The sequence below is a fragment of the Delphinus delphis genome, chromosome 9 (genome assembly GCF_949987515.2).
Source record: "Delphinus delphis chromosome 9, mDelDel1.2, whole genome shotgun sequence".
In the NCBI taxonomy this organism is placed as follows: domain Eukaryota; kingdom Metazoa; phylum Chordata; class Mammalia; order Artiodactyla; family Delphinidae; genus Delphinus; species Delphinus delphis.
Window position 1 is genome coordinate 70,115,001 of NC_082691.1, and position 22,723 is coordinate 70,137,723.

Here is a 22,723-nt window from a genome sequence, read left to right on the forward strand (position 1 = left end):
AGTTTAAAAAATCATTATTTGTACATTCTATTTTATAGCTTTTTCATCTTGTTTAAAAATTTTTAAATAAGCTTACTTTTTAATCAAAAAAATAAAGATCCTGTTTGTTTTGAAAACAATAAAAACAATTACTGAGGAAACAATTGTTCAAAGGCATTATCATCTTTGAAAGAATGGGAGAATATGTTCAATAATATGTTCTGGGGTTACGATTTAGAGAATAAAGGCCCGCAGTCTCATCTGAAATCTCTGCTGCTACATGTTTTCAGAACTCAGAATATTTCTGATTTTAGAAAGGTAACATAGGGTGCATATAGTATATTATGTAATCCTCAAGATGTGAAAACATCTTTTGGTATTCAGAATCCTTCAGATTCTGGCATGGCACATAAGGAATTTCAATTCAGTGTGGCATATATGTATTGAGTACCCACTCTGTGCCCAGATCTTCAGGACCTTCCACACTAGGAATTAAAGCAGTAAACCAGCTTTAATAGAAGGTGGGGACATGCCAGGCAGTGGGAATAAGCGAAAGACATGAGGTTGTCAGAAGTGGGCTGTGTTCAGGGAACAGAATAGCCCAGTTGGGTTTGTTCTGTTTGACAGAATATAAGATTGCATATTCGAATGAAGTAGGCAGCTGACGTTTGAAAGGCTGTGTTTAGTGATGCTCCTTTAATCGTTATCAGCACGCTGCTTTTTATTAGCGGGGTGTATGTGTGTGTGTATATAATATTTCCAAGGTTAGGAACATTGGTGAGTGTCACAGAATTTAATGCTCTCGGTAGCAAGCAGCTGACAAAGCTCTCTGAATCATTAATGCAGCACGGATGACTAAGAACATCTCTGTGGGTTGGGCCCATGCCATTCAGCAGGAAGCAAAACAATAAGACTTTCTGAGCACTGATGTCAGCAGCCTCTCCTCTTCCGCAAAGGTCGCAGGGTCCACCATGTAAGCAACCAGCTTTGTGGACCCTTGACTCAGACCTGACAAGAACACAACCACACTGATGTAATCTGCTGGACTGAGTTCAGTTTGTTAAGGGAGCTGTATGAATTTTTCCACCTAGCAAAATGAAGATGCCATTAAATCCTTAGTGTGATTGAATAGGATAAGCTGAGGGTGGTTTCAATGCTTAGAGAGATTTCAGGTAGGATAAGCCATTCTTGGAAGACAATTTGGGCAAGAACTGCTCTTTCTTATTCATTGACAGAGTGGACTTGTTACTTAAAAAAAGGAAGGGGTTAAATGGTATTTTCACAATTGGCACATTTTCTATTAGCCAGAGGACAGTGGCTGGCCCGAGACATAATGGATATACCAAGGGTGGGAGAAGGGATGCTTGAGATTGCAGGGCTGTGGCTGACAGCAAGGTGCTGGCAGCTTGAAGAGCAGCCCAAGCACGGGGCGGGGTCTCAGTACCTTCGGCAACTGCTCTCTCTGTTTCCACAACTGGGGACTGGAGCTGGGAGGCGTGCTTTACAACCCGAAGGCTTCTTGGCTGCTGTGGTTTCCAGGTTCTACAATGACACCCGCTGATTTCTCCACTGGTGCCCAGGGAGACTAACACAGCAGCATCCCTTCTACTGTGAACTGTGACAGCATGGACGTACTGTGTGTCAAATACTGTGCCGGGGCTTGACACTGGCTTCGTGTTGCCTTATAAGGCTAGAAGTGATAAACATAACTGGCTTTGGAGTCAGAAAAATCTGGGTTCGAGTTTATCTTTTTTCAATATCTTGCTATGGAACCTCTGGCAAAGGCTTTTAACCTCTTGTCAAAACTTGTGAAAATGGGGATAAGAATACATACCTCAGATATGGAGAAATGAGAACCCTAGTCCACTGCTGGTGGGAATGTAAACTGCTTCAATCACCTTGGAAAATAGTATGGAGGTTCCTCAAAAAACTAAAAGCAGAACCACCATATGATCCAGCAATGCCACTCCTAGCTATATAGCCAAAGAAAATGAAAATACTAATTCAAAAAGATACATGCACCTCAATGTTCCTAGCAGCATTGTGTACAATAGCCAAGATATACAAGCAATCTGAGGGTCCAGCCACAGATGAATGGAGAGAGAAGATTTGAGATATATATATACATCTACACACACACACACACACACACACACCCCGGAATATTACTGAGCCATAGAAAAGAATGAAATTCTGCCATTTGCAACAATGTGGATGGACCTAGAGGGTATTATACTTAGTGAAATAAGTCAGACAGAGAAAGACAAATACTCTGTTACCACTTATATGTGAAATCCGAAAGTAAAATAAATGTGTATAACAAAACAAACAAAAAAGAATACATACCTTGTAGCTTTAGTATGGTGATTAAATAAGTTAATGTAGATAACTCTTCCAGTGGCCTGGCACTGAAGGTAAGCAGTGAAGGTCACATAGCTAGAGTAGTTAGGAGAGCTGGAATTTCAGTTTTTCTAACTCTAGGGCCCGAGGTGTTGACATGCTGCAGTCATTGCTATTTTTGAGGAATCCCTCTGGCTGGCTGGGCTAGGTCAATGGTAATGTTCCCCTTCCAGCTTTGGTCATAGCGGTCAATAAATATCACAAACATTCACTAACTTACCATGAGTGTTTCCAGGGACTTCGAGTCCCAAGCAGAAGCAATAAATATACAGACTGACACCAGGTGATGAGAAAGTTCTTGAGAATAAGCTCTGATCCTTACCACTTCACGCTTCTCCACTTCAAACCAGCGGGAAATTCCGGGTAAACTCTGCACCAAGTATAATGATGTTCTCTCCACCCAGAGACTCTACGAAATACAAAACAATAAATTAAGTCCCCAAGTTACCTTTCTTTCTAGTTACTGAGCTATGACTAATGTTTGCCGTTCAGTTTTATCAAGTTTTCGGTTTTGTCAGCTTTTCTTTAGTATTCATTCCAGTACTTCATCAACCCCTTTGCACTCAGAAAGCTATCACAGTAAGACACACTGAAGCTTATGTAAAGTTCATTGTATATCATCTGAAACTTTTTCCTGTGTAGAATAAATCATCTACTCCAGGCAGCATGCTTAAAAATATAAAAACAGGTCATCACATTATTTTTTTTACTATTTCCTCTAAGTTTCTAATTTAAACTCTCTCTACTCTGCAAGGGGTCTAGCCATTTTTATTTGGAAGAGGTAAGTAGTAGTATCAGCTGTTCGACACGGGATTAGAATCACAGAATCCTCAAGGAGGAAAGGGCTTTAGGAATCACAGAGCCTGATCTTTCTGTTTTAAAGATGACAACATTAAGTCTTCAAGAGGCATGTGACCTGCTCAAAGCTACCTTCCCATCACCTGTAGAGCTGCCCCTAGGACCCCTGCACTAGAACTTCCGACTTCTCCGTTGCTACAGGCACTGTGCCACGTTTTCTCGTGCCGATATTCACTGCTGTGATCCAGGAGGATCTGTATGTAAGAGCCAGGGCTCCCCTGGCCAGGATGAGCACCCTCGTGACACGTGAAACCATGGCTGCCTTTGGTAAGAGCTGCTGTTGATGACGACTTTCTCTTTTGTCAACCAGGCTTCTGGAGGCTTCTGCATCTCTGCCTCATGTTTCTTACTTAAACAAAGCGTATTCCTGCGTGGATAATAAACTTGACAAAATCCCTGAAATAGTGCCATTTATTCAACAACAACAACAAATGGAAGTATTTCTTTGTGCCAGCCAAGACCTACTGCAATGAATAGGGCAGAGGCCTGGTGACAGGGGCCCCGCGTGCTCTGCTGGTGACAGGGGGGTAAGCAGATCCAGAAGGGTTCAGGGAGAGGAGAAAGGAATGCTTCGGGTGCTGGGGGAAAACAGAGGAGAAAGCAGGCGTGCCCAGCACCCTGTGGGAGGAGGACAGCGCTTCTCAGAGAAGGTGACACGTGAGCGGAATTTTGAAGAGTGAGTAGGAGTTTGCCAGGCAGAGAGCGGGGGAGACAGTGCAGGCAGCAGGAAGCAGCAGGCGCAGAGATGCGAGCGGCTTGTGAAAGGGCGGCTTGTGAAAGGGCATGGCAGGAGATGGAGGGAGAAGCTTGGGGCTGCAGGAGCTGACAGGGAGGGTGGGTGAGTGCAAGGGCAGTTAGGAGCCAGATGCTGAGGGCTGTGAGCACAGGAGTGAGGAGCCAGATTTATTTATTTATTTTAGGAGGGTTGCTACAACACTGATAAATATTTAACGTGATGGCCAAGAGGAAATGTGGTGCAGCGGAAAAAGTAATGGAGATGGCATCAGAAGGTGCGGGTTCTAGTGCAGGGTCTGGGGTAATTAGAACGCCACTCTGAGCAAGTCATCTGTCCAACTCTGGTGGATCTTGGACTTTTTACCTACTGGAAACTTGCAATGAAAACTCTCTTACACATTAATGATCTTTAATTGGTTTTGGAAGGGCACAAGAAAAATTAAGGTATCCAAAAGGATTAGAAAATGGTCATGGATCTTTTCAATAACATCCTAGTGCTATTTTCCAGTGGTTTCCTGGCCTTGATATTTAACCCATCAACCTCCTTGCCCAAAGGACTATGCTTTGCTCAGTCCCATCATAACAGTGCAACACTATCCAGCTTTCCCTCTGATCACTTGGCTATGAGTAACTCCTGCAGTTGCTGCTGGGAGCACTGGGGACTGACACTTAGGCAGGGGTGACGAGGCAAGTTCACATCAGACAATCACAGCGGATAGGAGAACATCTCCCAGCTTAAGGAGAGACGCTGTGATGAAAGAAGCTAAACCAAGTCACCCACAATCCTACATTCATTTTACATGCTCTGTTTAGAGGGAAATACTGACTAACTGAGGATCTGTGTGGTTTCACTTTGTCCCTGTTAACAAGGAAAGAGCAGATTATAATTTATCCCCAGGGTGGCTGTGAGAAACCTTGCCCTTTCCGGCTGAGAGAGAATTAGCAAGGCATATCGGAACTACTGAGGATGGAGGACTCAACCCGTGCAAACAGTCTATGGTTTGTTTTTATTCTGGGTCCTCTCAGAAGTTCTAGTTACACACCATTCTAATAAGAAAATGCAGCAAAAGATAGCACAGAACTCTCCCACTGCACCAGCAGGCTCCCCAGTGGTTCTGTCTCAGAATCCCCTGTTCCTTCAGTATCCTTTACTCACGGCAGTCTCTTGTAACTGAGAAGAAATATCCTGAGGTTCCCACAGTTGGTTAAACGTGAATGAATGAGAGGACTGAGATGAATCATGAGAGCTCAAAAACTGGACCAAGGACCACTGCCATTAGAAATGTCATAAACGTCAGGGCTTCCTCTATGACCCAATGAGTCAGAATTCCTGGGCTAAGAAATCTGCTTGATGAGAAAGCACCCCATGTCACCCTGATACATGGTAGAGTTTGAGAACAACTAGACCACATGATTTCTGGTCCCTTCCAGCTTTATCACTTGACTCTATTCTGAGTAAATATTTATCAAGCATTTTGCCCCCAGGAGTTCACAGTCTATCTGAGGAAACCGCGCGCGTGTCGTAAGAACGACCTAGTACCTTGAATTCATTCTCTTTATCTTTAGTGCCTTTGTGAAATGGTCTGTCGTAGCGGAATTTCCAGATGTGATTCACTTTATAGAAACTTTTGATGTTGTCCGGGACACCCTCTCTCTGCAGGACCTCCTGGCTGTCCGGGATGGGAGTCACGGCATATATCTGCAAATCTAGGATTCAAGAGTCAAGGAGGGAACCTGACTTGGCAAACTCTGTGGCAGTCTGGCTCGAGCTGAGCTGTGGCAGAGAGAAGAGGCTGGGGAACAATCTGGTGTTTCTATTTGGAGCCAAGTCAAAACTGCCAAGAAGGCACCAAGAACTCGGTTCATAGCAAATCACCTCTCAAACTACAAGCCTTAAAGCAGTTTTACACAGGTGATTCTGACAAAGTATCAGTTTGAAATTTCTATGTCCTGTGAATTTATTTATCATTGACTTTTTTTTCTTTTTGGTTGGGGGTGGGTGGGAATGGCTTGGATCTCACATACTCAAGACTGGTTTAATTTTAATCCTTGGTCGTGAGACACTCTGATCTTTAGTGCATGTATGGTTTTTTTAAAATTTGTTTGTTTGTAAAACAATGTACAAATACCCATGCAACCAAAGACAGTAACCAGTACTGATAGTAACGCATATGCTCCTGTCTCCAGCCTTCCCACATTTGTGGTATCCACTCTCTCAAATCTTGTATTGACAAGCAGAGTGTTTAGTTGTAGTTGATACTTTTAAAAACTACTTTAAAGGGTATCATATTTACTTGTATGTTTACCTTCTTCTCTTCTCATTCAAAGAAGGATAGCAAAATGTTTTCCTTACATAACTTCTTGCTTCTGGTGCATTTAAGTTTCTACTTTGAAATGGCATCTGTAATTTTCAGGGGGAGTTTCTGGTCTTCTTTAAGATCATCAGTTTCAGAAAAAGACAGAGGAATTCAGAAAAGAGTGCTGGGGTGAATTCCCTTTGCCTCTAATGCCTGTGTAATTTCAGTTGAGTTGTTCATGTTTAGACAATGGGAGTGTCAATTATACGGCAATTATTAAATGATGAAGTGCTGTCCAGGATGCCATGGCTAAGAGTCCCTGGAAGATACGGGGCGGGGGGGGGGGGGGGACTCTCTCCCCTTCCATCCAGAATAAAAATAGCAAGGGAAAACGGGGTAATGATATGTCCCAATAAACATAGTGCTATCATTTCCTTGAACTGAATTCAAGTAGTTTCTACAGGGGATGCCAGAGGAAAATTATTCTAAGGGAAATCCCTAAAAAGGAGCTTTAAAAGCAGGGCTGAGATACAGAAAAGTGGTAACTAAAAGGAGGAAAATTCTTTAACAGAATCCTTAAGGGATTTCTTTTCAACTAAATCATAAGAATAACTATCATAATTCTGTCTGGAAGGAGCTAACCTAAAATTAAGACGATGAGAAAGAGGGAGTGTAAGAACAGAGCTACTGAAAAGGGATCGGTAGTTGAACCACCTGCATGAAAATGCTCTGCAGCTAAAGGCCTGTGTGATCTAACTGGAATCCAGCCCTTCTAGGTGTGGATACACTGAGCTTCTGCCTGGAAGATGGTCTCGTCGGGCTGGTTGGCATGCTGCATGGCGATGGCGTGGGGGAACTCGTTCAGCATTCTCTGCTGGAAGGCCTCCAGCCTTTCGTAGTCATGCCCTCGACACACAAACTCTTTATTCTGGAGGTGAAATCAGAAAAAAAAAAATTAGGACCATATAATTGGGTGCTTTAATTACAGAGAGAAGCCAAAATAAATGACACTGGCGGTAACTAAGCATAGGCCCAACATCAATAGACTATAACCAAAAAAATACACTGGAACAGTCTAAAGAATTTACCCAAATATTAAAAATGCTGAGCAAAGGTCATGAGCATAACTCCCTATTGCTTTTAATAAGTTCCAGTAGCATGCCTCACTCTTCTGGGTTCACCTGCATGAGGTGCAAAGGGGTGTCTGATTCTCAGAGCACCGAAGCGCAAAACAAAGCAATCCTGTTCCCTCCAATGTTAGCGAACACATGTGTTACAGATTATTTTCATAAACTGGATATCAAGTTAAGTGGATAAATTTTCAATTTGGAAGAAAGCAAAGTGAGTGCAATCTCTAAAAATACATTTTACTGCACTCTTTCTACAAAGGTCACTGAGATCGCCCTTAACACGTTCATTCCTAGATCCTTCCGTATAAAGGAAGACTAGGCCTGTCTGCATTCCAGTTCTCAACAGGGCTGGCACCGGATGCTTCCCTGCCATCCCCAACTCGGCTCAGCCTTCTGTAGCCAGGAATCCTGTTAACTGGCTGAAGCTAAGATTTGGGACTTTTAAGGTCTTGCTAAATTTTTGTCTGTTTTTGGTTTTGTTCTTACAATATGTATAAACATTCTGTGGTTAGGACTCTCTCTCACTGAGGAAAGAATGGTGAAGGTCATCCTTGATGGAGGCTACAGAGCTGGAAAGATGGGCACGTTTCTAACAAGTGCCTTTATGATTCGGTTATCGATAAGGAGGAACTCTTTCTGACAGTTTAATGATACTGAAATTATAATTGTTGAGCACAATCATTGACTAGGCTCTCTGCACATACCTTATTTAACTCAAATAAACTTGAGAGGTTGTTACCTCCGCCCCCCATTTTATAATTGAGAACCGAGGATCAAAATGGTTACATACTTTGTATGAGATTTAAGCTCAGGTCTGAGTCCAAGGCCTGAGCTCTCTCTGTTCTGAATGTGGCCTGGTACATCCAGGAAAAACTCCTAGGAGCTACTGAGACCAAGAAAGATTGTGGGATAACGTGCCTTGCAGATCTTTAAGAAATACAGTGATTTGTGGTCTGGGGAGTTAAGGCCCAAGGGTCTCAGTGTTTCTCAGCTCTGTGAGGTTTCTGTGATTGCGTCAAATGCCCCAAGGAAGAAGTCTGGGCCAAAGTGAGGAAGTTAAAAACCACCCGTGGGCAGAGGGCTCGGGGTTGCAGCTGAGAAAAAGCAGCTGCAGGCACGCAGAGGAAACAACAGCAGGACTGGGTGCTGAGAACCTGCCACAGTTCCCCACAAGCCTCTCACTAAATCACGACCCTTTGAAAAACACAAGCTAAGACAGACTCCCTAGAAATTAAGACCCCCCCCCAAACAATCCTATATTTAAAACTTTCTTGATAGAAGTCATACCTTCTGATGCTGTATTATTTGCTTTTTTTCTACTCAAAAGATAATCAACAAGGACCTACTGTATAGCACAGGGAACTCTACTCAATACTCTTTAATAACCTGTATGGGAAAAGAATCTGAAAAAGAATAGATGTATGTATATGTATAACTGAATCACTTTGCTGTACACCTGAAACTAATACAACATTGTAAATCAACTATACTCCAATATAAAATAAACGTTTTAAAAAAGATAATAAATTTGCTTGATAAAATAATACATACCTTCCTGCATCTTACAGAAGTCCCCAAATAAATATCTGAATACTCAAAAAACTAAAACAGTTCTAAAAAAAATGCTTATACATCACAACAATTTGTAGAATCAGGGGAGTTCCTCTAAGTGTAAAGTCATTCAGTGGTATTAAGAAATCATTTTGGAATAAACATAAATTTTGCGTCTGATATTTGAGTTTCTGAGAAATAAAGAGGAATTAAGCATTTCCTCCATCAATGCTTTTTTTTTTTTAAACCACAACTTTACTGAGATGCAGTTCACATACCATAAAATTCACCCTTTTGAAGTATGCAATTCAGTTGCTTTTAGTATATTCACAGAGTTGTGCAACAATCAGCATTATCTAATTTCAGATTATTTTCATTACCTCAAAAAGGAACTCATGCCCATTAGCAGTCACTCCCTAGTTCCCCTCCCCTCAGTCCTTGGCAACCACTAATCTATTTTCTGTTTCCATAGATTTGCCTATTCTGGACATTTCATATAAATGGAATTACATAACACGTAGCCTTTTGTGACTGGCTTCTTTCACTTATAATATTCTCAAGGTTCAACCGTTTTGTAGCATATATCATTACCTCATTCCTTTCTTATTGCTGAATATTCCATTGTATAGCTGTACCACATTTTGTTTATCCATTCATCAGTGGATGGGCATTTGGACAATTTCCTTGTTTTGGCAATTATGAATAATGCTGCTCTGAATACTCGTGTACATGTCTTTGTGTGGCTCTATGTTTTCAAGTCTCTTGATTATACATACCTAGGAGTGGAATTGCTGGGTCGTATTTATTAATACTTACTTTTTTTAATCGTCTTTTTTTTTTTTTTTAAAGGAAATACATACCTGTGGTATAAAGAATTCCCAAATAGCACAGGGCATACAATAAAAAGTAAATCTTTTTCCCATCCTTGACCTCGGTCATTCTCCTTAGACAAATCATTATTCAAACATATTCTATGCATATAAAACATTGTCAGTAAAGAACCCATTTTCCATGAGGGTAAAAAAAACCTACTTTGATCATACAATCATATAAATATATTAATTTATTTGAGCTTTAAACATTTTCTGGAAATTGACCAAACAATGAAAGGAAATTTTTAATGTTGACATTTGTTTGTTTTTAAACCAAAGAACAGACTAGAATCTGATTTCCTGAAAAAAGGTCTAGCCTCATGATTCCAAAGGGTACAGTGCTCTTTAGAAACCAATAGAGGGTGACCCTTCTCTTTCATTTTGAAGGAAATGCCATTTATTTCTAGAAAAACTGTTTTCGAAAGAACAGTGATACAGAGATTGATTTATTCCAATGGACTTTTTAACAAAATTCATTTTATTAGCCGATGCAGTCCTCTAATTTGCTAAATTCCCTTTAAAATTATGGCTCCTAAACTGCTTCTGATTTTTACACTTTTAATTAACACTAATTGCACATACTAGATAGACATCTAGGATACTTCATAATACACTTGCTAACTGAATTCAGAATTTGATCAGGGCTACAACACTTTTGTGGGCTGCTTTCTCTATAAAAAATATTAAAAATCATATTGTATGACCCATTTGGTATAAAGACAAATAGATGAATAATAATCTAATGTATAATATACATTATAATATATACTATAACATTTTCTTTAACCTAAAATTCACTTTTTTCTGGGACTTTCCGGGCAGTCCAGTGGTTAGGACTTCACCTTCCAATGCAGGGGGTGTGGGCTCCATCCCTGGTTGGGGAGCTGAGATCCCACATGCCTCATGGCCAAAAAACCAAAACATTAAAAAAAAACAGAAGCAATATTTTAATCAATTCAATAAAGACTTTAAAAATGGTCCACATCAAAAAAAAAATCAAAAAAAAAGTTTACTTTTTTCTTCTGATTTTTAAAAGAAATTAAAACAGTTTTATGGGCCATCTAAGAATAATATGGTCTCTAAACACTGTAGGTACTGTGCATAATGGATTAGGTAGCCCTGAGTACGATAAGAAAACATCATCTTTGCATGATTTTGAACCAAGAGAGGAAGGGGATCTGCAGCAGCAGAGTCATGTCTGGACCCTCCTGTGGGGTCTCGGCCCTTTGTGCTCCTCACAGCTCTAGAACGTCCTTCCTTCCCCTCAGAACTTGGACCCAGGCCCTGTGTACTCTGTGGGGAGTGGCTGATCACAGCCTAGGACCAGCATGTCCATTTTCAAGATGTAGTCTTTCAAATTCAGCATGTGTTCTGAGTTTGCCACTATTTTTTATTTGGAATCAAGTTTTCCTTTGTCTTCAGGCAGGTCCATCTGCAGAGCCAACAATGTGACCGGGTACGTCACGTAGTTCCTCTTTAATCCAACAAAGAGATTTTACTTATGTCTGCGTGGCACCCAAATACACGGTCATTTCAATCAGCTAAAGATGATTGATTTGTTATTTGAGCATTTGTTCTATGTAATACTAAATCAATCTTTGCCTATGGTGTTTGGGTATTTTATATATATGTATGAATAAAGGTTTTATATATATTAAACCTTTATTCTGAAAGGCAGGTAAGTTAATGATTATTAAAGAAAAAATGAAGTCAAATCTTTCTTCTCTCTGTTCGCCTTCAAGTACCCCCATCCTGTATCTATCCATAGGTACTGACAGTTAAAGCAAGGTATTTAGGGCAACACAAATACCAAAATATTTGTATATTGAGATTTAAAGTTTGTAATGAATTCACTCAGTGTTACAAAATTATCCTAGATACTTCTCCTTAGTTGCCTGGGGAGGTGAATTCCCTCTCCCAACCAATGCTTTTAGGCAAGCAAGTGTAAGTGGGATGTTACTTATCGAAATGTTATGTAAGTATTCAAGCACCTAAGAGACTACTCGGTACAGTGTGAACAACGGTGAGAATGGAATCAAGTATTTTACTATCCAGTAGGTACCTTAGAGAGTCTGGAAAATTTTCCTTTGTAGAAATAGTTTCTACTAGCAATAAACTGCATCTCTTTGCTGGGTGCCATTTAGCTTTTCACAGAATCGACTAGGCCAAACAATGCTCTTCACGTGATTCTGGAGGAAGAGTTTGCATATAATGTGAAACTGCTATGTTTTCTGCAACTCCAGCCACTTCTCTTGAATGTTAACTCTACGGAAACCGCATTCTGAAGAGAGACTCTCTATCACACAGGGGAAGCAACTGTAATTGCCAGAGACTGCTCATGAGATATAGTAAGCTTAGAAACTTAAGAAGAAAAATCAAACGATTGTTTGGAATCTTGGGAAATTACTAGATGAGTGTGTTTGCAAACTACAAAGTTAAAAGAAAATCTCATGACGTTATTTTACCCTGTCTTAAAAGGATAAAATGTCATTCAGATCTTAGTTTGCTTGATTGGGATATCTATATTGGAAGTATAAAAGCAAATTAAATAGTATATTACTTACTCTTAAGAAAAATGGAAATTTTTTCCCATAAAATCCAACTCTGAAGAACTCTGGCTCAAGACGTTGCTGGTCCATAATTTTGTCATACAAAGAGGCTTCCATCATCTAGCAAAGAACAGGGGAAATTTTAATCATTTTATCTCATCTTTTAGCTCTACCACTTTATAGAAGAGGATATTTCTTCTACAAAAAGGAGAACATCATTTTAGTTCAGTTTGCGGAAAAGAAGGTTTGACTCCCTTTCTGTGCTTTAAGGCAGGGGTCAGCAAACTTACTCTGTAAATGACCAGGCAATAAATATTTTAGACTTTGCAGGCCACATGGTCCCTGTCACAATTACTCAATTCTGCGAGGCACACAGGCTGCAGTTTCCCGACCCCTGCTTTAAAGGATCGAGTATGTTATTATATGTTCTTACCAGAGAGAATGATTTCTACGCACCTGGTCTATCGAGGACATATTTTCTTCACAGTAATATAAAAATTAACATGAACTGTTAGAGGCAAATTCTGGAGAATTCTTGTACTCACCTGTGGATTTGGTTTTCCTGGGTCATGGTAATTTGGGACATTTGGAAGGTGCAACCTTGTACAGGTTGGACAGGGATAAACCAATAAACCAAACCAAAGGGGGCCCATAGTGCAAAGTGCTGTCTGGGCTGAAAGCTCTTAAATGTGTCTTTGACAAGGTTGGAACTACGAAGTACATAAAGCTTATGGTTCCCCATTCATGGTATTATCATCCCCAGGGTTTCCACAGAAAGACTAATATTTCACTTGAAAACATTCCCCCTTCCCCCGCCCCCAGTAACAGCCCCCCAAAGAGCAGTTGGCATGAAGTGCAATGCTTTGCGTTTATAAAAATCTTAGTGACTATGGCACCCAAGGGCTCTAATGGGTAAACACTGTAACCTCGATTCTATTCCAGGGACAGGATGCCAAGAGAAGCACAACAACATTTTCATATAAAACTGCAGTGCCTGCCAGCACCCGCATGATGAACTGAAGTTAAAACAAGGTTTTTCCTCCTTGGTTTTGATGTTAGGAGAAATATCGATGAACTGCTGACATGAAATACTATGCCCAAAGTACAGGGCCAGCTCCCGCCAGCTGAAAAAGTTACTTGTGGTGTAAGGGATTTTGAGCTGTTAAAGGTTTACAAGATCATCTCTTAAATTGCTACGTCAGAATTAAAAGGAAACATCATCATCTTTTTTAAAAATGTATATATAAAAGCTGACGATCCTGTTTTAGAAACCCTGAAGAGCTTAAGTGTTACAAGATGACGCCAAATGTTCATGACTTTAAAGAATAGGACTTGGAGTACCAGAGGGACTTGCATGAATTTGAAATAAAAGAAGGTATAAAACATTTGTTCAGGGACACAAAATATTAAACTCCTTGGGCTCTTGGGTACTAAGACCTTGGTTTCAGTTTAGCAAATAAAAACATATTTCTGAAGTGAAAAAGATTTGACACCTATAGAAGTTAACCCCCAAATAGTTAAAAACGTGTCAGCTAGTCATTTTTACTATTTTGCTGTGCAGATTATGGGACTAAGAATGGTACATTGTTACAGAGATTTGTGTGCAAGTGGCAAGCTCTTCTAATAGTGTGAAGAGTTTCCTCAACAAACTGAAAGTATTTATCTTGGGTTAAATTTTATATTTCGTATGTCAGATGTGTTTAGAATAGATCAAGGGCTCCCTTTTTGTATATTAATCAGAGAAATCACACAGATCAACATGCTATTTCTCTGTATAAATAGAGGAGTATGCTTCTGAGGAAAGGCATCTTTAAAAAGCTTTCTGCAAGACATATCAAGACTATCACAAAGCTAATTTCATAGCGTCATATTGGAAAGCTAAGCAAAAAAGGATTCCGTAACCCGATTAGGATGCATCCAGGTACCTTACCCTCATCTTGCTCAGGTTTCTATAATCATAATAACTTTCGTACTGCTCTGCAATCTTCCGGCACAAGATGATGCCATTCTCCCAACACTGTGGACAAGTGAATGACATAAATGTTCATGATCTCACAACATTTACTAACTCCCACCCAGAGGTCAGGAGGTGACTGCTTTCAGATGATCAAGCCTTACTTCTTAACCTTTATAACCTACCCTTAAGGTACCACTGCAATTTTATGCATGAAAACAGCATGTAATTAATGTGTTAACTATTAAAAATCTTTAGAGAGTGGGAAATGATAACCCACCACAAGTCATTAACATATGGCACAAAAACAACATTTCCTGGCATCATTTCAAAATTATCATGTTGAAGATGTGGTGTGTATATATATATATATATATATATACATACATACATACATACAATGGAATATTACTCAGCCATCAAAAATAATGAAATAATGTCATTTGTAGCAACACAGATGAACCTAGAGATTATCACTAAAGCAAAGTAAGTCAGACAGAGAAAGACAAATACCATATGATATCACTTGTATGTGGGATATAAAATACAACACAAATCAACATATCTACGAAACAAAGAAAGACTCACAGACACAGAAAACAGACGTGGTTGCCAAGGGTGTGGGGGTGGGAGAGGGATGGAGTGGGAGTTTGGGTTTAGCAGATGCAAACTAGTATATATAGGATGGATAAACAACAAGGTCCTACTGCATAGCACAGGGAACTATATCCAATAGCCTGTGACAAACCATAATGGAAAAGAATATGAAAAAAAAAATATATGTACAACTGAGTCACTTTGCTGTACCAAAGAAATTAACACAACATTGTAAATCAACTCTACTTCAATAAAAAATTTTTTAAAAAGTAATAATTTATAGGTAAAAAACAAAGAAACAAAATTATCATCTTGAAATAACTGCTGTTCCACAATGGTCAAGGAGACGAATAAACAGGCCCTCAATGCTGGGGTGGGGGGAACTGCCACCGACCCCTAAGGCCCAATTATCCACAACTGGCACAGTGGATTCCTTGTTTGGCCCAATTTCACTTGGAAATTGTGAGGGTTTAACCCAGCTGGTTACTCTAAGGAGAAATGCAGAAATCCTTTGATCTAGCTCAGGTATCGGCAAAGTTATTCACCGAACAGTAAATACTTTAGGTTTTGTGGACCATACAGCCTTTGTCACAACCACTCAACTGCTGTTAAATCATGAAAACACATCCGTATAGACATACATGAGCTTGTCTGGGTTCCAATAAAACTTTATAGACAATGAAAAGGGAACTTCATGTAATTTTCTCATGTCAAATCATTCTTCTTTTGATTTTGTTCAACCAATTAAAAATGTAAAAGTGATTCTTAGATTGTGGGTCAAACAGAAACAGTCAGTGAACCATTTGACCCATGGGCCGTAGTCTCCAAGCCCTGATCCAGCACAAGCTCCTGAGAATGGGCCGAGAGATGCAGCCAGAGGTTTTGTAACAGCTTATCTTAAGGGTGGAAACTTCACTGCAGGAGGGCACAGAGGCATTTCTTTGCTATTAACGTAACGAACGATATGTCAGTGTAGTTTGATAAATAATAGAAGAGGATAGGAAAGAAGCAATTCCCTTTCATCAAATTTTTAGGTGTACCCAATTATGTCTTATAAGAGAATGACAGCCACTGGTTGTATTTTAATTTCCTGTTTAACCTTGGCACTTTGGAAGATATACATAAATCTAAGACACATATCACCAAAGCATCCAAGTGTTCAAATCAACTGGGGTCAGATTCACAATTATTTTTCTTCAAGAGCACTGCAAACCCTTGAAGAGGGAGCAGGGGGCAGGGAGGTGATGTGCTGAATTGCCTTATTAGCTCAGGGAGGTTTTCAGCACCCCATGGCAACTCTCAGTATATGACAGGATGCCATAAAATGCTGTAAACAAATTTAGTTTCATTTATTTTACCTTAAAAAGAAAGTGGAAGGAGGCATATTACTACATGCCAATCTGGGGAGCTGAGTGAGGTGTGATAATGGTTTTTCAGAAAATAAAATGCCTGGGTGTCAAAACCTCTAGATCAGTGTTTCTCAAGGTGGGGTCCCATGTTCATACACATTGGAATTTCCTGGAGTCCTTGTTAAAATTGCAGAATTCCTTGCCTCAAGCCAGACTTACTTAATCAGAATGTCCAGGAGTAGGGCCGGGGAATTTTAATTTCAATAAACTCTTTGGAGTCTTTAATGCACATTGAAATTCGAGGGCCCCTGCTTGAAGAGGTGGCCATCAATGAACTAAAGGAAATGTGACAATCACCTTGCGAGATGCCACGGGTGGGCGGGGCCACCTACCTTGCCTCTGTCAAAGTTCTGGATGATGGCGAGGTGCAGGTGCTCCTTGCGCTGCCATTCTGTCTGCATGGGGTAGGTCAGGAACTCCCGGAGGGGCCGATCAGACCATTCCAGCAGCTCATCATATAACAGGAGAGTATACGCGGCCTCTGAAATTCAAGTGGGAAGGTGATGATCGAGACAGGACCCCAAAGAACCTCCCTTCAAACGGGGCTGGTTTGGGACAAACTGGAGAAAATAACTATTTTCTGAATGTCATGATACTAAAGAAAAAAATGTCCAGAATATATGCAACAGAAGGTTAATGAATGATGAGTTCCCCTGGGAGATGGAATTATCAGAGATTTGTGTTTGATCTTTTGGTTCTCTTTATTCTCTCTTTCTCTCCTTCCCTCCTTTTTTTTCCCCCCATAACGTTCATATGCTACCAGCATATGATAATAAAAATAAAAATGTTTAAGGGTATCTCTGTAGCTGGTTCAAAGATGTAGGTAGGGGAGACATGCCTTTGTTTGCTCGGAAGTTCACGGGTAAATCCCTTGGAGTGGGACTATGGGCATCTTCCAAAGGGCATGCTTAGGAAGCAAAAAATGATAGCTAAATTCTCCTGGATAATACAAGGCTGAAAAATCTGAGAGTGGTGTGTGTGTGTGTGTGTGTGTGTGTGTGTGTGTGTGTGTGTGTTGGGGGGGGTCGGGGTACAGGCAGAATTTAGGAGGGGCAAAGCTAGAGAGGAGCCGAGCTCAGAGAAGAAAAATTTTTAAAATCTAGCAACAGAGGAAGGACAAGAAAGAGTAAAAGTATTGGATAAACAGTGTGTGTGTGTGTGTGTGTGTGTGTGTGTGTGTGTGTGTGTGAGAGACAGAGAGGGAAAACAAACTGCGGGGCCGTGTGCTATGACCTCCATGGTTAGTCCCAACAAATCTTCAGTAATGGCTACTGAAGTCATGACATGTTTGGTGTGGTTGGAATTTCTTGGGGAAACATGAAAAGAGATGACATTCTATACACACGTGTGAAAATGGTGACCCACAGGCTTAAGCACAGTTGACAGGTAGTGTAGTTAACAGAATACTTGCTATTCTGCAGGTCTCTTCTTTTCCTGAACCATAAATATGGCCAAATACATCAAGAATAGGAACCAGAATTCACTGTCACCGATGAAGGACTATAATAATAATCATCTAACACTATAACAGCCAACTCATTTACTGCATTGAATAAAATGAACAAACCCTTATGTTATTTATCTATTTAACTACCACCTCCACACACGTCTCAAAAGACACAGTAGGAGCTTTTGCCACAATATCCATAAATGGTAATTCTTTTTTTCACTTATTTGCTTGAAGGGTAACTACACATAAAGCTCTTAAGTAACGTGTTAAGCTCTAGTACTATGATTTGGCTATCTCAATGTATCACGTAGAGTTGCGATAAAGAGCTAGATTCCTATCACTTTTCTCTTTTCTCTCAAGTGTAGAAGTCCTGTAAGGCACGGGCTCTGGCGGTTCTTCCTCTTTAATTACCTTTGGTGAGCTCAGTCCTGCAGCTTCAATGACTGTAGCAAAAGCTTTCATCACCCGCCAGCAGTCAGCATTCAGTTTGTGCACTGTTACCAATATGACTTTCCTTCACTGCAAATGATCACATTGCTCCCCTGATTAAAACTAGCCAATGACTCTAAGTAACTAACAGAACAAATTTATATTTCCTAAAGTGACAGAGAAGGCTGCCCATGATATGGTCCCTCCGCTCACATATTCCCACTGTTCCTCCACTTATTGCAGGTAAGAAGGAGCCCACCACTGTCTCTCCTAAGAAGCCTCCAGCCCCCTTGACCCCATTATCAGCTTTTGCTGAATGAAACAAGATGCATCCTGACCCAGAGGCAGCTGCCCACCAGGGACAGAGGTGGCTTCTCTTGCTTGGGCACTGGACAAACCCTTTCTTGTGGTGAGATGGAGAGAGGGAATATCTGCTAAAGGGTGTTGGTTAATAAGTGGATGCAGAAACAGCTGAATCGCCACAACGTAGGTTGCCATGGAAGACTGCTTTACAGAGGACAAGAACGGTGATGATGATAACCAGATCATCAGAGCTGTGCTGTATTTGAATAGCCTTCTACTTTTCTCTGAGGCCTCCTGAGATAATTTCCTAATCTTTAATTACCCACATATTCTTATCATGCCAAGCACCTAAGAAAACCCCACGTGTGTCTTTGTTTCTCCATCCACACTCTTTGCTCGTGTTATCCGAACAAACTAAGGTTCCCCTCACTTATCACACCAGCTGACACCTACGGTCCTTCACAGCCTGTTCCTTCAAGCCTTTCCGCTTTAACTACTAAATAACTCCCATTTTCTCTTAGTGACGCAGCTCAGGAATTATCATCTTTGTCTCTCATATTTCTTGTGTGTCTCCCTGAGCACTCAAAAAATACCCATAAGACTAACCATGTCACAGTGAAAAGGGGGAGGGGTGAGGACTGAGGGTCCTCACTCCCCACAGTCGAAGCCTGCAGCTGACCACAGAGTGGTACCTAAAAGGCAATGAAGGTCAAATTCACAGAGACAGAAAGTAGAGTGGTGGTTCCCAGGGACTGGGGGAGGGGAAAATGAGAAGTTATTGTTTAATGGGTACAGGGTTTCAGATTGGACAGATGAAAAAGTTCTGGAGACAGATGGCGGTAATGGTTGCACAACAACGTGAACGTACTTAATGCCACCGAACCGTACACTGAAAAACAGGTAAGATGGGAAATTTTATGTTATGTATATTTTACCACAATAAAAAAGTGAAAAAAAGGGGGAGCAATGAAGAGTTTCTAATCCCTAAACTGCTTTCCAAATCATGTTTGCCCTGGGAAGGTCCAGGGGATGGCTGGAAGGTCACGTGTGGGTGACTTGCCCCTGAGAAGTGTGGAAAAACAAGTAAGCATTGGTGGGCCAGCAGAGGAAGCTGAAAAATGACGGAATGGTGACATGGGAAAGGTGTGAAAACAAATTACACCTGTTTCAGAATTTGATTCGGGAAAATCATGATGAATACCTGAGGTAAACAGTGTGTGTAAAGGAAGCATTAAAGGAAACATGTATGCCTTTGAGGTGTTAACAACAGACTACTAAGGTTGTTTGAATACATGAACAAATTGTAAATGTTTTATTATATGTTGTATACTTATTCCTCTACATCTTTAGAAGACAATACTACATATTGAAAAGAGAAGGATGAATCACATCCAGAATTTCCAATAGACAATGTTTTTAAAAGTGTTTCTAATTCTGAACAAAAGGCATCATCACATAATTAAATATGGGCTATCTCATTCCATCGTTTTGAGATGTGTACAGTGAGGACACCAATATGCAAAAAGAAATAACACAGGAGAAGAGTGGAGATGAATCAAGTAATGGAGGGCACTGTCACAGAGGGCTGGAAAGGGTTAAGCCATTTAAACTGAATCCTATAAAGATAGAGAAGTTTTTCCATCAATTTCTCTTTCTCCAAGGACACACAAAAATGAGGACAGAAGAGAAATAAGAAAAATGTTATATCGGAAAAGAAGTTATTTCTTATGACTTTGGGGAACATAAAAACTGCAAGCTGAGTAAACAAATTAAAGAAAAAAATTTATTCGTTTCCAAAATAGACAGATTTGGATTTTCAGAAAACGAAAATGTATCTGTTACATATCTGCAAGAGCTTGCCCTCACTTCCCTCTCTCATTTCTTTTTTTTTATGGACTTTAAAATAAAACAAGTCTACTAGGTTGTTTTCAAAGATAGAAAAACTAGGTTCACCATTTCTCTCAAAAATTGGCTACAAACTACTTTAAAATGACCACTTAAACTCCCAGACAACAGAGTCAGCTCAAAATTCTTAGTTTATTTCATCAAAACTATCAGCACATCTGTGTGAAGAGATACTGGGGCTTCCTCAGTGATTAAGGAATTACCAATATTGAAGGAGAGAAATCTGCTCTCAGGGTATTAAAATCTCATTGAGTGCATTCATTAGTAATGCAATTATTTAAGTCTCACACTGCTAGGCACTAGTCAAAGAACTGGGAAGACTAAGAAGAAAACATCATTTCTGTCCTCAAGGAACTTCTCCTTCAACTAAAGATCTCTCTACTACCTACCTATGTACCTATTAACACACACACACACACACATATACACCTTATATAACTATGAATAAAAACAACATGATAAATATTTTAATGGAAATCTGAAAAAATTGCAATGGGAAAAGAGTTGGAAATATCAACTCAGCCCATGGCAGGGAGTGCTGGGTCATAGAGTTGATGAGGGAAGTGAAGGAAGGTAAACACTTCATGGAAAAGATGATATAGGAGCTGGCTCTTAAGGATAAAAATTAGGAATGTAGTGCGAGAGGTAAGATGAGGCTGAGCAGACAGGTGTTGGTTCAATTATGATGGGCTCCGAATAAAGAGTTTGAGCTTTATTTTGTAGAGGACATGAATTGATAGAGTTATATCTAGAGAAGGGGTTGGCAAAATTTTCTCAAAGGGCCAGAAAGTAAATAATTTAGGCTTGCAGGCCACACTACAACTTTGTGGCAACTATTTAATTCTGCCAGTGGAGCACAACAGCAACCTTAGACAATATGTAATTAAGTGGGTGTGGCTCAGTTATAATAAAACTTTCTTTACAAAATCGCCTGGCCGGCCTGCAGGTTAAAGTTTGCTGAGGTAACTCTGGGGACAGTTAGGAAGCAGTCCAGGTGAGAGATGATGAAGGCCTATTTGAGGCAGTGAAACTGGAAATAATAAAAAGGAAATGGTTTTGATGTTTAGGAAGCAGAACCAATAGCACTTCATGAATAAGAGGCATCAAAGATATCATGAAGTCTCCAGTTTAAGAGGAAACAGTAGGGCTTCCCTGGTGGCGCAGTGGTTGAGAGTCCGCCTGCCTATGCAGGGGACACAGGTTCGTGCCCCGGTCTGGGAAGATCCCACATGCCGCGGAGCGGCTGGGCCCGTGAGCCATGGCTACTGAGCCTGCGCGTCCGGAGCCTGCGCGTCCGGAGCCTGTGCCCTGCAATGGGAGAGGCCACAACAGTGAGAGGCCAGCGTACCGCAAAAAAAAAAAAAAAAAAAGTAAACAGTGATGCTCTTAAGTGATACAGTGGAACTGTAGCTAGAGGCATATTTAAATTCTGGGAACAAGAGCACCACTTCAGAAAGGTTCCTTTACTCTTTTAAAGCTGAGGGAGGAACCATGATTCAGGAGTTCTTTGGAAGAACAGTGTGGCAAAAGACTAAGATTTGTAGTTCCTAAATCCAATTAAAGGGTGCTCATTCTCGTTAAGATGTAGTAAGCACATTCTAGTGTATCTTTCCCACTGATTCAACTAAAAACCCCAGACAAAATATGTAAAGCAACTATTGGAGAATTCTGAACAGTAAACGAGAAGGTAGACAGAACAGTAAAATCAATACTCAAAAGAAGGACCACAGAGTGGTGAGTTCCTTGTTTTTATTTTTTGCCTTTTCTACCTCCTGGCTTAGCCTTCCCTGCCTCCTGGAACTGCAAATGGAAACAGACAGAAAAAGCTCCAAGAAAAGCTCCTCTAGTCAGAGGACTGGGAAGAGGACCTTCTGTGGGATGGAGTACTTTTTTTTTTGCGGTATGCGGGCCTCTCACTGTTGTGGCCTCTCCCGTTGCGGAGCACAGGCTCCAGATGCGCAGGCTCAGCGGCCATGGCTCACGGGCCTAGCCGCTCCGCGGCATGTGGGATCTTCCCGGACCGGGGAACGAACCCGTGTCCCCTGCATCGGCAGGCGGACTCTCAACCACTGCGCCACCAGGGAAGCCCGGATGGAGTACTTTTGACTCTTCTGGTCCACTCTGAGTCCCAGGGACAAAGCTGTAAACCTGAAGTGTGACAGTAGGGGCAATCACAGTGGCAGCAGCAACAGCTTCCATTTTTCTCTTTTCTTTCACTGCTTTGTCCCCAGGGAGACCAACTGTACATAGTACATCATAGTGTGGAGGATCAAGCCTTGGCTCTGAGTGCTTTGGCTTGGATCAA

The 22,723-nt window shown here is 40.8% G+C and overlaps 1 protein-coding gene across 2 annotated transcripts in view; it reads right to left on the bottom strand.

The window, feature by feature from the left end:
• DOCK4 (dedicator of cytokinesis 4) overlaps positions 1-22,723 on the bottom strand; it is a 482,641-nt gene that overhangs the window by 24,641 nt on the left and 435,277 nt on the right. For both annotated transcript variants that reach the window (XM_060020742.1, XM_060020741.1), the window contains exons 36-41: positions 16,664-16,812; positions 14,302-14,388; positions 12,387-12,491; positions 7,056-7,197; positions 5,513-5,679; positions 2,702-2,788 (exon numbers count right to left, since the gene is read on the bottom strand). In XM_060020742.1, coding sequence (XP_059876725.1) covers positions 2,702-2,788; positions 5,513-5,679; positions 7,056-7,197; positions 12,387-12,491; positions 14,302-14,388; positions 16,664-16,812 — 737 coding nt within the window. The remainder of the gene's footprint in view (positions 1-2,701; positions 2,789-5,512; positions 5,680-7,055; positions 7,198-12,386; positions 12,492-14,301; positions 14,389-16,663; positions 16,813-22,723) is intronic.